The 15,568-nt window shown below is 50.7% G+C and overlaps 1 protein-coding gene across 1 annotated transcript in view; it reads left to right on the top strand.

The window, feature by feature from the left end:
* Nucleotides 1–2,693: 2,693 nt before the first annotated feature.
* Efcab6 (EF-hand calcium binding domain 6) overlaps nucleotides 2,694–15,568 on the top strand; it is a 94,450-nt gene continuing 81,575 nt past the window's right edge. The window contains exons 1-4 of the mRNA XM_023702548.1: nucleotides 2,694–2,745; nucleotides 2,855–3,015; nucleotides 4,131–4,298; nucleotides 5,915–6,083. Of these exons, the coding sequence (XP_023558316.1) occupies nucleotides 2,864–3,015; nucleotides 4,131–4,298; nucleotides 5,915–6,083 (489 nt within the window). The 5' untranslated portion in view covers nucleotides 2,694–2,745; nucleotides 2,855–2,863. The remainder of the gene's footprint in view (nucleotides 2,746–2,854; nucleotides 3,016–4,130; nucleotides 4,299–5,914; nucleotides 6,084–15,568) is intronic.

Genomic DNA, 15,568 nt, shown 5'->3' with positions numbered 1-15,568 from the left:
GGAAGGGTCTACAGGGTGTTCAGGGTCTCACTACTAGATCAGACTCATAGTGATTCTCCAGTTTACAGCCTCCCGAGAGCTGGGATTACAGCCGTGCACCACACCCAGTCTCATTTGCCTCTCAGCGTGCCTCAGGGGCAGGGATTGAGCCCCTTCCCCCCCACAGGCACTTTAATCTGCTGAGCTATTTGGCTGGCCCTTACTTCACATTTTCAATGGAATTAATTTTCATTTTAAGCAAGAGTTAACCGACTGAGTTACTTAATTTTGACTTTTTAATTCTGAATCTTGGAGGATTATATTTTCTGAAAACCCACCCTTAGGCGACAGCCTGTGGCGGACAGGGTGTAGTGTCTCACAGCAGTGTGACAGCTCGGCCTTGCTAAAGAGTGTCTGGAAAGATTCAGCATCCTATGTTGGTCCCCCAGCTTGAAAAAGAGCCGCTTGTTGATAATTGTAATGTATTGAAAACATAAGCAGTAAGGAGTAGCTGTGGATCACGTCTGGTGACCAGAGTTTGATTTTATTATTTGTTCCTTTTGAGTAAAAGCTGGGAGTTTTATTAGAAATGTGCCTCATAATCGTAGCCATTAGTGCTTAAAATTTCAAAGAATTTTTTAAGAGGTCAAAAATATTTTGTGATTATATAAATCATAGTCATTGTAGAATACTTACAAAATATACCAATGCACAAAATTGAAAATAATGATGGAAGGGAGGGAAGAAGAGAGGGAGAGAGAGGGGTTGGGGGATGTAGGCCCTAAGGTCTCCCCAGGACCCACTCCCTTCCGTCAGGCTCCCCCCTTGCTACGTCCCTCTCCTCTCCACTATCAAATTCTGAGCTCATTCCAGATGCACCCATCAATGAAGGAAGAGCCCCTCTGATCCACTCGGCCCCCGAAGCCCACCAGTAGCCGTCTGAACACAGTGAGCTGTCAAGGGACATCTTGGGTGGTGACCATAGCAACACATAAGCCTGGAAGGATGCCTTGACTCAGTTTACCATTGGTGCTTCTGCAAGATGAAATTGGGCCACAGGAGTAGAGGCCACCAGTTGGAAAAGAGCTCGGGTGCCCATGTTCGAATCCCAGCTTCCCCCACTGTGAGCTGTGTCCAGGACACAGCATTTACCTGCCTGAGTCCCAGGGCTTTGTCTGTGAAAGGGGCTTTGATCACAGACCTACCTCGTCAGTTGCTATGGAGATTTGGCAAGATAATGCACACAAAATGTTTAGAATCTAGGAAACAGTCAATAAGTTTCAGGCATCATTTTAATAGTATGGTTTCCCAAGTGTGCCCAGCTCAGCAGGCACACGTGTGACATCTCTGGACAAGTCCTGTCCTCCGATTATGGCCACCAAGTCCCACCCAGTCACGGTGTGCTGTGGTCCTCTCTCTGCCCACTGCACCACAGGGCCGGGCCTGTTGGTTAAATGAATGAATGATTGAGGAAAATTACAATGGGCATTGTCTCAGTTACTTTTCTCTCATTGCCGGGACAAAATACCCAGCACCAAAACTGAAGACAGGAAAGGTTTATTTAGCTCCCTGTGGAGGTTTCAGCCCATGCCCAGCTGGCTGCAAGGCAGAGCGGCACACGGCAGAGGGCAGCCGTGCACGGAGGCGGGAAGCAGCAAAGCGCCGACGGAGGAGCAGTGGCTGCGGCAGCGAGCCAGCCTCCCTTCCTCCCTAGATGGCATGCAGATTACCAGCCCAGGGCGGGTGTAGCACTCACACCCGTAATCCCAGCATTGGATCAGGAATTAATCACAGACTCTAGAAGCCGCCCCCTGACGGTGTGAGGCTTGGGGGGACACCTAGACACAAGCCATAACATGCATGTATGCAAACAGGAGAAAATAAAAATCCCTAATTCTTACATCAAAATATTGAGACCCACTGTTCTACTGTGCTATCTTTCATTCCAAACATATATATATATATATACACATACACACACACACTCATATATGCACATGCACACATCCTTTTTTTTTAAAAAAAAATAGCTTATTGAAAGGTAATTGATATTTTAAAACCTGCCTATTTCTGTATACAGTCAGTGGGCTTAGATCTGTTCTTTGATTTATTTTACCTATTTTTATTTAGAAGGGATCATATAACTAATGACTCCTTTGTCTCTGTTGTCACCCCCTAATATATTGTTAACATTTCAAGTAAATTCTGCTATACATTTTAAAGTGTAACAACTAGTCCTTGTCACTATAATCCCAGTGCTTGCTTTTGGTAAATGTTACCACAAGGAGCACGTTAGCATTTGCTTGTGCATATCATTTCAGGACCAATGTGTTCGTATAAAATTCGAGAAATTACTAAGAAGATAATATATGAGAATGTATGTTTTATTTGTTATTGATTGATTGATTGCAGCACCGGGGATTGAACTCAGGACCTTGCGCTTGCCAGGCAGGTGCTTATGGGGCTAAGTTATCTTGTTGGCCTGTTGCTTTAGTTTTTAAAGAAGAACATATGCATAAGGTGTTTGCAGGAGTGCACATGGCCAAGGCTGGGAGAGGAGCTCACCTGGGAGAGCCTGGCTCCTCTACCCCTGCTGTCCGCAGTTGGGCATCAGGGTTAGGACGCTTGTTCGAGTGCAGTTGCCTGCATAGCTCCCACGCTTTCCTTGAGCGATTCACGTTTATGCCCTTTCTCTTTCCCACTTAGATGAGTAAAACATCGCCCTGTCCAGGCGCCAAGACACTGCTGCCCTTGGCGTGGGAGTCAGTAAGTAGCGCTTGGCTTTCTGTTTGGGACGTTCCCCCTGTTCCATCCGAGAGTGTCAGCATGCTGGGGACACACGTGCAGCCCCGTGACTGTGTGCTTCTTGTGTTAGGTGGAAGAAATGGTTCACGAGGCGATTGCTAAGAATCGACAGGCTTTCTCTAACATGCTGCAGTCATACGACCGCAGAGACACGGGAACAATTGCTCGGAACAATTTCAAGAAAGTCATGCGCATATTCTGCCCATTTTTAGCAAATGAACACTTAATAAAGTAAGTTTTCTGGACCCAGAAGTTATTTGCTTAATGTTTCTATCAAATATGTTTAGTAATCCTAAAGCTTTTTCTATGTATTTTTCCAATACTAATAGGTAATAGTAATAATTCAATAAAACGTTGAAAAAAGATCAGCCCTAGGGCTAGTGGGTAGCTTAGTGGTTTCAGTCTATAGCACTGAAAACAAAGAAAGATGCAAGGGAGGGAGGGAGGGAAGGGGGGAAGGAAAGAAGGCAAGGAATCCTGCCATATTAGTGGTTTCTTACATTTATGCAAAACATTTACATAGGCGGAAATTCCAATAGAAGTACTTACACAACTCCATACCAAAATTTCTATTTTGGAAAAAATCTTTTTTTTTTTTAATACTTGTAATGTCCTTATCTAAGTACAGTTTGTGTAGCAAGCTGCACATTTTAAAATATCATAAGTGGATAAAATTCAGCATGTGTCCGTATCCACGAGACCCTTACCAGACACCGACCAAGCCGTCGTGCGTTTGCACCGCCCACTAAGAGCTCCCCACGCCCCTCTGCCATTGGTCAGAGGGTTACAGGAACAGGCCATCGGGAAGAGACTTGGTCCTTCCCACCCATTGGCCCTCACGGTAGATTCTTCACATTTCTCAAGATTGTCCATAAACGGGAGAACACACGCTGGCCTCTTTGTTGTTTGGCGGTGTGCACTAAGTGCAGCGACGCGAGCTTCAGGCATGTTGTCAGATGTGTCAGCAGTTCATCCCTTTCCAATGCTGAGTAGTACTCCACTACATGGCTTCACTGGTTGGCATCCGCATCCTCTGTTGCTACACATATGGTTTGTTTCCAGCTTGAGGCTATTACAAATAGAGCTGTATCTACTGTATGACTCTCTGTGTAGACACAGTTTTATTTCTCTTGGGTAAGTGCCTAGGAGCAGAATGGCTGACTCCCCTGCTAGCTGTGCAGTCAATTGCCAGACAGTTTTCCAAAGCAGTTGCACCATCCTGCGTCCCCACAGGCAGGAGCGAAGCCTGTCGTTACTCCATCTTCAGCAGTGCTTGAGAGGCAGAGGCAGTATGTTTGGTTTTAGCCATTCTAATGTGTGCGTGCTAATTATTTTTTCAACTTCAGACTCTGCTGTAAATTTCAAGACACGACTTCAGAAAAAATCCTTTATAGGAAGTTTTTGGCATGCATCAAAGTTTGTGCCCCCTCCACGGTCTCTCCGATCCTTACCTCAAAGGATCAGCCATGTGAACGTTTTCAAAAAGAACAGCAGCAGCCGGCACTCTCCGAGAGGTAAAATAAAACACAGGGCAAGACACATTCAGACCACAGTGTGTGTGTGGGGGGGGGCGAGGAGGTATTCAGTAAATGCTTGTAAATGTTTGTTGGCTAAGTATTGGAATAGTTATTTATTTATTATTTGGCACAGGATCTTGCTCTGCAGCTCAGACTCATAGCGCTCCTCCTGTCTCAGCCTTCCCAGCACTGGGATTGCAGGCAGGTACCATCATGCCCACTTTTGGTGGCCGGCATGGCACGCCCAGTGTTCTGGGGCTGGCACAGCATGTGATGCCAGGGATAGAACCCGGGTCCTTGCACTTGCTGGGCAGGTGCTTAGACTGCTCAGCTGTCTCCCCAGCCCCAGTTTATTATTTAAATAAGAAAGGTGATATGCTTTATGTACAGCGATTAGAGTCGAGGGATTTTAGAGCAAGCAAAGATTTAGAAATGACTGAGTCTGTACTTGAATTTTTAGAAATGCAAGCACTGGAGTTTCAGAGGTGGAGACTGCCCTTGGGTCGTTCCCATGCATGGTGGCAGGACTGGGTCATAAGCCCAGAGCTTGTCTCCCGGAACTGTCCACCGCGTCTCTGTTCTGTACCTTGCAGGAACGTCTCTTCCTTCCAGAAGCGGAGAATCCTTCCTACCATGTTTATTGCAAAACACACCAGCCAGCCAGCTTACATTTTCTAATAAGAATAATAAAATTATGGAAGTAATTGTCAAATTGAATCATAACGATAAAGCACAATCAGTGAATCTATTAAAAATTACAGCCATGATTATTCTAGATCTTCCTCTTGAAAAATACAGGCGTCGTGAAAGGAAAAGAGATGGTGGTAACTTGCTGGTTCATGGCTTATCGTAAATCCACGAGAACTGTAAAACGCCACACACTTCGCTCAGTTATATTCCTTTTAAAAAGTTGGATATAGAGCAATGGGAATGTTTTAATGATATGCTAATGCAATTTGAATATCTGGCTTTCCAGTAGTAGCTGCTTTATAAATGAGCAGGGAGATGGCATTTCAAGAGAAAGGTTAAATGATAAGATGTCTGTTTCCTAAAGCCCATGAAAGAAGTAATGGCAATTAAGCGTTTCATAAAATTTTGTAGCGTTTCAGGGAGACCTCCTAAAGTCAGGAGAGAAGCCGAGAGCGGAAGTCCTCCCCACCACCGTCGGATGTCTCCTTTATTTCCCCAAATGGGGCCTCTAATCTTCCAGAGAGCTAATTCAGGAAATAATAAGGAAATAATTATCCTACGTGCACGTGCGCCATCCCTCGAAATGAACATTTTATAAATCAAGTTGATTTCATCAATGAACTCAGAATGACTCTGGCTTCCCTTCCTCTCTGTAGATGTTCGATGACTTTCTTCATTGAGTCCCTTCCCGATGGCCTGTCCTGTAATCCCACGCTTTATCCTGGGCCCTTGCTTTTAATTTCCCGGGTGTATACAACCGCCCGCGTCAGCGCAAGCCGGCCGGGAGCCTCCGCGCGGCGGGGATGAGAGCGCCCCCTGCAGGCCCCACCCGCCGGTGGCCGAGTCCGGGCCCTGCGAGCCTGCGCGTGGTGGGCTCCGGGCGCGGGGATGCCAGCGCACTAAGTGCCTGCTTGTGATTTCAGAACCGAGCCCACCAGTGACGGGACTGCCACAGCCAAGAACATGAGCATAGATGAAGTCATTGAAAAACTCAAAAGTTGCGTCCGGCGGCAGGACCCAGCGTTCAGGAAGCGATTCCTGGCCGTCAGCCAGGGCCTGCACCGGAAGATCGGCGTGCGCGGCTTCAGGAAGGTAGGGCGCGCTGGCAGCTCTCTGTCCGCAGGACGGGGACCAGCTTGTGCCAGTCCAGCACAGATCGCCTCCAGGCATCCTGCAACGAATGAAAAGATCCTTTTGGCCAAACGCTGTCTTTGGCACGTTTCTTCAGCAAGGAACGAGGCCAGTCCTGGCTATTTCACCCTCAGAAAGAAACCAACCCACTCTTGGGCTCTGTGCTGGGTACCCGAGGTCGGGGGCAGAGTGAGGGTGGCAGCTTAGAGTTGCTGCGGCCACCCCTGCCTGCCAGGGAAGAGCCCTCATGGTGCCGCTGCGATCGCAGAACTGCGGTTTGTTCTTCTAGAAAGTGAAGAAAAAAAAATCTGGCAGTGAAATTTGGGGCAGGCTGGGTGCTGATTTGCACGCGCTTGCGGGAAGTGGTGAGCTCGTGCCAGGGAGAGCTCCGCTGGAAGGCTTCTGCTCAGACTCCTCAGGAATTAATTTCAGTGATTGCTTCAAGCTCCGACTGGTGTCCCTCTAGCCAATCAGCCTTGGCTGTTTTTAAAGAAAGTGCTTGGGCCGCAACAGCCATGTGGAGGAGAGGAGAAGCTGGGGGTGAGATCTATTTCCACAGAGTCCTCTTTTTTTTGTATTGTAGGGAACAGAGTCTCACCACTAGATCAGACTCGTAGTGATCTGCCTGTTTACAGCCTCCCAAGAGCTGGGATTACAGGCGCCACCGCATCCAGTCTCAATTGCCATCTCAGCATGCCCCAGGGGCGGGGCTGGCAGGACAGGCCCAAGGCTCGAACCCCCGGCCCCTGCACCTGCTTGCAGGCGCTTTAATCCACTGAGCTATTTGGCCAGCCCTCAAGAGTTGGCCCTTTCTCAGACCCTGTTATCCAGGTCTCCCCCACCTGTGCCAGGCACAGTACCCAGCTTTGTGGTTCTGTTTCTCAGCCTCGCGCGGTGCATCCTCATTGGGGGGCAGAGCCCACAGGTGGGGTTAGGCGGCTGTCCAAGGAGTCCAGGCCTCTCTCCACCCCTGGCACAACAAAGCAGAAAGGTGACAGTGATGAGGGTCTGATGTTCTGTGAGCCGACAGGGGCGACTAATGAAGGGACCAGAGTCACAAAATGCTTAAGCCAGGGGTAAGGAGAGGAAGGAAGCAGTGACGTCACTGAGATTGCTAGTGTGACAATCAGGCGGCTGGTGACACTCACCGATGCAGTGCGTAGAGTTCATGCTGCGGTACTGCGTGTCTGCCACCTGGCACCCACTTCCCTGCTCCCTGCTCCTGCACCCCAAGTGACCAGCGCCAGCCATGTCCCTAACGCATACTGGCCTGGGTGTCACAGTGCCCAGCAGCCTCATGACAGTCCACTCCAGCTGCCAGGAATGGGGTGCTTATCCACATCTGGGCTGTCAGACAGGGAGGGGACTGCCTTGGGGACAGTGGTGGCAAGACTGCACTAAGCCTGGGGACTATGAACTTGTTGCCTGGCCCTCCATCTGCTCACTTGGGCCACCTGAAGTCGGGACAGGCTCCTCAGTCTCGTGGCTTGTGGCAGTGTTGAACCCCATGGCTCCAGCATGCTCAGCCCCTGCCCAAAGCTCTTGGAGGCCCTGTGTGGTCTAGCGGGCCATTGCCCCGGCCCTGGCTCTCTCTACTGTCCCTTCCCCTGCTCATCACCTCCCTGGGCACCAGCCTCCTGTCCCTGCCATCAAGGCTGTGCCATTCCTCATGGCTGCTGAGCCCTTTGTGGCTCTGGTGTCCCCATTGCAAACACTGTGCCCCGCTTACCCGCATCCTTTCACTCCCTTCCCCTCTGCCAGGACACTGCCTGTCAAGTGCCCTGCCTCCCCCACTGTTCCCTCTGCTGTTTTTCTCTGTGACAGCGCACACCTCCAGCAGACCAGCACGGCCCTGTCTTTTGCAAAGCCAGCCTGCAGCGAGGAAGGGGTTGGGGAGGAGCTAGAGTACCTGGGGGAGCCCCATACAGACGCCACCCCAAGAATGAGGACAAGGACACTGCGGTGCCTGTGGGGTCCCCAGAGGGAAAGCTGCCACTGTGCCCCTCTGTACAGTCCTCCTGCCCCAGCTCCCATGCCCCACTCTGCCCCACAAGCTCTTCTGTGGGGTCGGCTCTGTGACCGGCTGTCCTGCTTCTGCAGCCAGTGACCATCACAGTGCTCCACTCCCTCCTCCAGGCCTGGTTTCCTGGAAATTCCCCTTCTACTTTGAGGTAGCCCAGGGCAAAGGGGAGAAGGTGAAGTGGAACCCTAGAAAGGACCATGTCACTGGCTGCTGGGACAGAGTGCCACATGGAGGTGTGAACAAAGGACATCTGCTCCTCACAGTTCAGGGGCTTAACGCCTGAGATTGGTTCCACTGTGGTTGCGGTCTGGTGAGGAGCCCAGGTTGCTGGCTGCTGGCTTCTCATCATGTCCTGAGATGTTAGGAAGGGACAGGAAGCCTCTTATATAGAGGTGCCAGTTCCATTCACATTGGAGTCAGAACTTCTGGCCGGGGGAGAGACAGAATCCAGTCCCTAAGTAGTCCAACATGCAGGGAAAAGTTTTCTTTTTAACATAAAGTTTAATTCATTAAAAACACAAGCGGGCAAGTCATGCTCTGGCTCCCTACCTGAGGATGCGCTGGGTTTAGTCTCCCAGAAAAGTCCTTTTGTGACTGCCCCTGAAGGCCGGTAGCGTGGGGTGATTCAGGCGCTCTGGCGGTCCTGGGCTTGACCTGTAAGCTGCGGAGCATTATGTCCTTGTACATCATTGTTGTCAGAGAGATTGCTTATAGACAACGCTGCTCTATTACCGCAGATATCAGAATGAGAAAGAACATGGGCTCGTGCTGTGGACAGCCGGGATTTAGGTTAAAAGCACCACAGAGCGTCCCGACGGTGGGGGCTGGGAGCACCGCACGTCAGCACTGTGAGGGCTTTGGCACTGATTGACTTCTCTGGAGGTTTTTCTATAACAGCAATGACGGTGATGATAATGATGGATAATGGTGATGAGGTGATGCCGCTGTCCTGTAATAATCAAGCGTTGGGAAGGTGTTTTATGCGTGTTGTGTCAAAGCCCGGGCCCCACGAGGTAGGGATTGTACTGTGCTGATTTTACAGGAGACAAAACCAAAGCTTAGGACTTAGGCTGGGGGTCGGAGTCTCTCAGCCATGCTGGAGCTTGGGATTGAATCCATCTCACTCTGCCGGCCTCTGACCCTCCCTAGGTGGGACTCAGGCCTTGTTAATGTGGTACTGCGTGGCTAGGTGTCGTGGAGCCTGTTGGGCATGAGGCATGTTGCAGGACATGCTGTGGCTCTCTGGGTGCAGCGTGGCCTTTCTGGGGGTACAGCAGGCCCTCTGGGTATCATTTGGTTCAGGTGGGGTGACTCTGAATGGCTAGCAGGTTTCAAGGCTGTGCCTGGCCTTGGGCCTTGTGAGACAGATGTTGATGTCTGTTGGGTAACAGGAATTGAACTCTTCACTTCATGCTTGCTGGGCAGGCGCCGCACCACTGAGCTAAATCCCCAGCCCCGAGGATGCTAGCTTTAGTAAATGTCTCTCAGCTTCTTCCTGTCATTTTGGTCATGGATGACAATGCTCTTGGCCTCTCTTTTTCCGAGTCTGTGACAGCAGTGAGGGGGTGAAACCATTGCCTGGTTTCCTTCCAGAAGATCCAGGGAGGAGCTCCAGGTCTCGCAGCCCACCTCACCCAGCTGCACCACGAGCAGCCACTCACTACTGAGAAGGGCAGCACTGGACATCGCCCTGGATGCCCTCAGTTAGAGATGCCATCCCCTCCCCATGCCAGGACTGGGGCAGGGTAGAATCTAAAGCTGGATGGAGACTGTGGGGCTCCGGCTGCTGCCGCCTGGATGTCACTGAGCACCTTGCTCCGCGTCTTCACCTGCATGGCTAGGAAATGATGTCACGTCCCACTCCCTCGGGTAATCTGTCCTCTCCTTTTGTCTGATGTGTGTAAGAAGCGCGGAACCTCTCTAGCTGACCTGTGCAGGCTGAGCTTCCAGCAACAGGGCTGCGTCTTTGCCTGGCGGGCACGAGGAGGCCCATGCGTCCTCTGCGGCTCCTGCCCACCTCTCGCAGCAGCCGTCACCCCAAAGCCTGTGCGATCTGCCTGCAAGGGATGTCCCAGGCTTCACCAAGGAAAAGGGCCCCTTTTGACTTCTGTGTATGTAAACAAGTCCTCTAAGCGCTGGGCCAGGAACTGGTTAGATTGCAGGAGAACCAAACTGAAGGTGAGCTAGCTCCCTTGCATCCCTCTCCTGGGTGCCCGGCCTGCTCCCTGGGGTGTGTTTCCCGAGTTAGAGGCTCCAAGGGAATCCTGGCCTTCTCCTCCCCCCTGCCCGAGGCCAGCGCACCTCGCCTTGCTTAGCAGGAGGGGGCTTTGCCTTTCTCCCCAGCAGCGCCCCACACCTCCTCTGGCTGGTCAGACCCGCACACCCCTCCTCCATCAGTCCTTACCACCCCTGCCCCATCCAGGGACAGGGACGCCAGAGTACAGCAGGGGACCCGCATCCTTAGCCCTCGAGTGGAGACAGCTAAGTAAGCAACTACGACTGAGTCAATTAGATTTTTTAAAAAGACAAATAGTATTTTCATCCCTCTCATTTTAAGGCTTTTCTTGGGACATTTGCTTCTGTTTAGTACTGAAACAGATGTTTGAAGAGCTCTTCCTATGTCTAATGGTCAGTTACGTGAGGGGAGAACTGCAGAATTAAAGGGACAGTAAAAGGGACACAGCTGCTCATGCTAAGCAACACGTGGATGTGTCCACACAGTGACAGAGGCCACAGCAAGAGCAGGCGACAGTGTCTGCTTCTGCACCCTGCTGGAGCCCAGCCAGGACCACACGCTGAAGGCTGCAGGCTTCAAGCTGCGTCCGGCCTCCTCACACATTACCGCTTCTGCAGGGCGGTGGCGCCCACCCGGGAGGAGCAGGCAGTGCTTGGTTCCGGAGCTTCCTGCTGCGGATACAGCCTGGCCTTGCAGATGTTTGACGGGCATGACCAGCCTTGAGGCTCCTCGTGGCTCACTGTGTCAGCCTGCGCCGTGCCGGCCGCTGTGTCTCCCCACCTTCCAGCAGCACCCCACGGGGGCTGGCTTCTCTTGGCATCGAGTAGTTCAAGGCCAGCCTGGGCTACAAAGTGAGCGCAAGGCCAGTCTGAGCTGCATGGCAAGACCCTGTCTCAAAAAAGACAAAGTAAAAGTGAATCTCACTTCCCAACATTTGGAGGTTTCTAGTTTACCTTTTAGCATTGACTTTGCAGTTGATTTTGTTACCAGCAGATAGTAGCTTCTTTCTGAGTGGGGTATATTAGTTACACAGAACAGGGGGGTCTCACTGTGACACCTTCATGTCGCCACAGAATGCATGCTCTCCCGTGGACCCTGCTCCCCTGCTGGCACTCGCTGTCCCGTGGACCCTGCTCCCCTGCTGGCCCTCGCTGTGCCGTGGACCCTGCTCCCCTGCTGGCCCTCGCTGTCCCGTGGGCCCTGCTCCCCTGCTGGCACTCGCTGTCCCGTGGGCCCTGCTCCCCTGCTGGCACTCGCTGTCCCGTGTGCCCTGCTCCCCTGCTGGCACTCGCTGTCCCGTGGACCCTGCTATCCTGCCTGGCAGTCTCCCTTAAACTTTGAGGACATAATGTTAAGTGAAGTGAGCCAGATGCAGCTTAAATATTGCAGTTTCTCTTATACAAGAAACTCAAAATATTTATACATACAAATAAACAGCAAAATACAAGATAGGTAAATAGACAGCAGAGAGGAGTTCAAATAATTGCTCAAGTTACCATTCTAGTATTTTAAATATATTTAGTATATATGCTAATTTATTTCATGTAGTCTTCTAGTTTCTCTTAGTTCATTGAAGAGAAAGTTTTGTGCTAACATCTATTTGTTTCTTATTTGTAAAAGAGCTTTTTTTGGTTATGTCTTGTACTCTGAGTAACTTCTTCCAAGGTTATGATACACAGGGTGTTAACTATTGCTATTCTCTTATTATTGTGTTATGAAATTTTATTTTCCTTAAATAATACTCATTTAAGTATTTAATACATATTACTATACTACATTTCCAGAGAGCCTGTCAAATTCATTCCTATCAGGAAAGTTTGGAAGTTCCTAGATCCAAATATTTACCAACTTTGAGTATAATAAAAATTTTAACGTGTGCTAGCACCTTATAGTCAAAATTATATTCATTATTTCAATTTGCGTTTCTAATCCTTATCTTTCCAATTGGCTTCTTGCAAGAAATTTTAAAATACAGTGTCTTATTTTAAAATGTAAATGTTCACATGGAACTTGTTTTTATGCATGATATAAGACGAGACTCTTCTATGTTTTCCTGCTGAGTTGAACATTAGCTTCGCCATTTATGGGCTTTTCACTGGACCAGGTTCTCCATGTGAAAGCTTCCATTCTAACGACTTGTTCATCTATTTCGGTATCATGAAATATGGCTTTTAATGTAGAAAACAGATCTGTCCTCAGCTTTCTTCCTTTTTGGATGTTCTCGGCTCTGCTAAGGCCAGGCTTGTATTCTGCACGTAAAACTTAAACTCCTTCCACCCAGCCCCACCCTCCACCCCATAGCAGTCCCAGATTTGTCACAGAGATCATCCCTGGAGTTGCATTGCATTTATTTATTAAAAGCATATGTCTTTCTGAAGACACGGTGACAAGGACTCGGGCACCCCTGAGGGAGGCGTGCACCAGCTCGTGTCCCTGAGCCTCTCTCGCTGCTGCTGCCCTTGGCATATTCTGTTGGGGTCTCTGTGCTTGAGATACCCTCCCCACTGCCACTGTGCTCCCCTCTGCTCATCTGGGGTGCTCTGTGCCCCTCAGAATCAGCTTCGTTCTTCACAAAGAGAAATCGCGTGACACTTTCTGCAGCCAGAGCCCACACCCACCTCGCAGCCCGCGCGTGCGCATCTGCCCTGTTCGCCTTTCCCGGCTCCTGAGGTTCTGTCTCGCTGGGCGATGTGGGTGAGTCTGACTGTCCCAGGAAGCCTTTGCCAAGAGAGCTTGAATTTTCTTCCCAAGCACAAATGAGAGCCCTTGCAGGATGCGTACTGCTTCCTGCCGTGGCTCTGGGGTCCCCACGGCCCTCTGGATCACCCCGGCTGATGCTCGGGCCATCCTGGGTGGCCCAGCTCTGTGGGCCTGGTGGCCAGGGGTTGGCAAGACCCCGTGTCGATGGAATGGGGCCCCAGCATCTTCAGCGCTACAGAAGACAAAGCCTGTGTGTGCCCTCCCCTCCCCCTCCCCTCCCCTCCCCTCCCGTCTTCCCCCTCCTCCTCCTCCTCCTCCTCCTCCTCCTCCTCCTCGCCAGGCAGAGGCTTAAGCCACTGAGCTATCTCTCCAGCCCCCTTCTTGTCTCTTTATTCAGTGATTGACTTTGTGCTCTGGCAATGCAGATGTGACCTTTCTGTCCAGTAGTAATTTGTTGGGGATCTGTGGTGTGTTTGGCCAGTATAAGCGACCATCTAAATTAGATGGTGGTGGGGTGGAAGGCCAGATTGTGTGTGTCTGTGTGTATATGTGTGTGGTGTGTGTGTGTGTGTTTGTGTGTGTCCCAGACTAGAGAGGACTGGGAAGGCTTTTCCTGAGCCCTGGTGGTGTGTCTGGAAGGGTTAGTCCAGTGGAAGCTTGGTTGGCCGCACTGGAAGGGGAGCTCCCAGGGACACTGGCTGGGGTGTTGTGGTGGGCAGGCCCCTCTGCCATGCTGCCCTGCCTTAGAGCCAGCTGACTGTGGACTGAAACGTCTACAAACTGTGAAGCCAAATAAACCTCTGCCCCTTCAAGCAGTGGCTGTCAGGTATTGTGTCCCCTGGGTGAGAAAAGTCACTAAGACACCCTCATAGACTTGAAAGCGGTTCTTACAGACGCATTTAGTGATACAAAGGAAAATGAACCCAAAGTGGTTGGAAGTACAGGAAGTCTTGGCAGAGAAATAAAATTATAAGAACCACCAAATGGAAGGCACGGGGGGCAGTGCGTGCCTCCAGTCCTGGCACCCTGGGAGACGGAGGCAGGAAGACTGCAAGGCCACACAGCCAGCCCAGGCAACCTGCCAAGAGCTTGTACCAAAAAACAAAAAAGGTGAAGACATAGATCAGTCTGAGGCCCTGGGCTCAAGTCTTAGCCCTGCGGAAGAAGCAGAAAACAAAGGGAAGGAAGAGGGGAACCTAGAACTATAAAATAAGACATGAAATAAAAATCTTACCAGATGGCTTAACCACCAAACAAAGATGACGAAAGGAGACTCCGAGCTTGAAGCCAGCTCAGTAGAAGTTACATGAACCGAAGAAGAGAGAAAAAGGTCAAAAATGAAAACAGAAAAGCGGATTGCCTCCGGGGAATGTGGAATGATAGCAAACGGTATCTTGCTTTAGTCAGAATCAAGAGGCAGCGAGACAAAGATTAGAAAAGAAAACTTGGGCGGAGAAATAGTAACTAACACTTCCCAGTTCTGATGAAAGGCCTAGATGTGTAGATTTTAGGAGCTCAGAAACCCTGGAGGATAAAGAGAGAAAAATCAGACAGATTGCCAGAACCCAAAATCAAAGAGAAGAGCTGTAAAAGAAGAATGAGAAAAGCAGTCCGACCCGGAGCTGGGATCCGTTGGTCCCTCAGTGTGGTCCTCAGGGACACCTCACCACCACAGCGGCTGGCATGAGGAAAAGAGACAAGAAGACAAGAGCTGGGTCAGGAGGTGGCTGGTCCGCCTGGTTGGCGAGGCCACCCCCGGAGGAACAGAATGGGCGTTTATTTGCAAAGTTAGTAACACGTGACACAAGGTTGCCTGGTGACTAATCGCTGACATTGCCCAGGCAGGATGCTCATCACAGCAGCACAGCGCGTGAGTGTCACATGCAGAAAGGGGCGCCCAAAGCTCTGCCTGGCTGCTCTGGGGTAGCTGGGCTGGGAAGCACGGGCGTCCCCACTCAGCGCCGTCGCCAGGCACCACCCGCTGGGGCCCTGGGCTTCATCGGAGCCCAGGAGCTGTTCCAGGAGGTGCAGGGCGGGCGAGGAGGGATCAGCCTACAGCCTGCCTCGTGTCCCAAGGGTGACTGGAGCAATCGTGCGGTGAATCGGAGCATGCCAGACCACAGCCTGTCACACCCAGAGAGACTTTCTCAGGAATACGCCTCCTAGAAAAGACACCGGAAAAAAATACACTTCAGAGGGCCTGTTGGAGGGGGCCTGCAATCTAAGCACTCTGAGAGGCTGAGGCAGGAGGATCCAAGTTTGAGCCCATCCTGCACAACTTACCAAACCTTGTCTCAAAAAATAAAAAGGGCAGGGATATAGCTCAGTGCAGAGGCCCAGGATTCAATCCCCAGTGCTGAAAAAAAATATATCTTTTTATAGGAATTTCTGTTTTATGGGGATTGCAGCACAGCCTTGCACTGCGCTATGAATTGCCGACAAGGGCTGTGATAAACCCAGGTGGCTCACCACTGTGTTCTCTTAGGA

The sequence above is a fragment of the Octodon degus genome, unplaced genomic scaffold (assembly GCF_000260255.1).
Source record: "Octodon degus isolate 3935 unplaced genomic scaffold, OctDeg1.0 scaffold00153, whole genome shotgun sequence".
NCBI classification, from domain to species: Eukaryota; Metazoa; Chordata; class Mammalia; order Rodentia; family Octodontidae; genus Octodon; species Octodon degus.
Note: the sequence above shows the minus strand (reverse complement) of the source record. Positions and strands in the feature narration are given on the sequence as shown.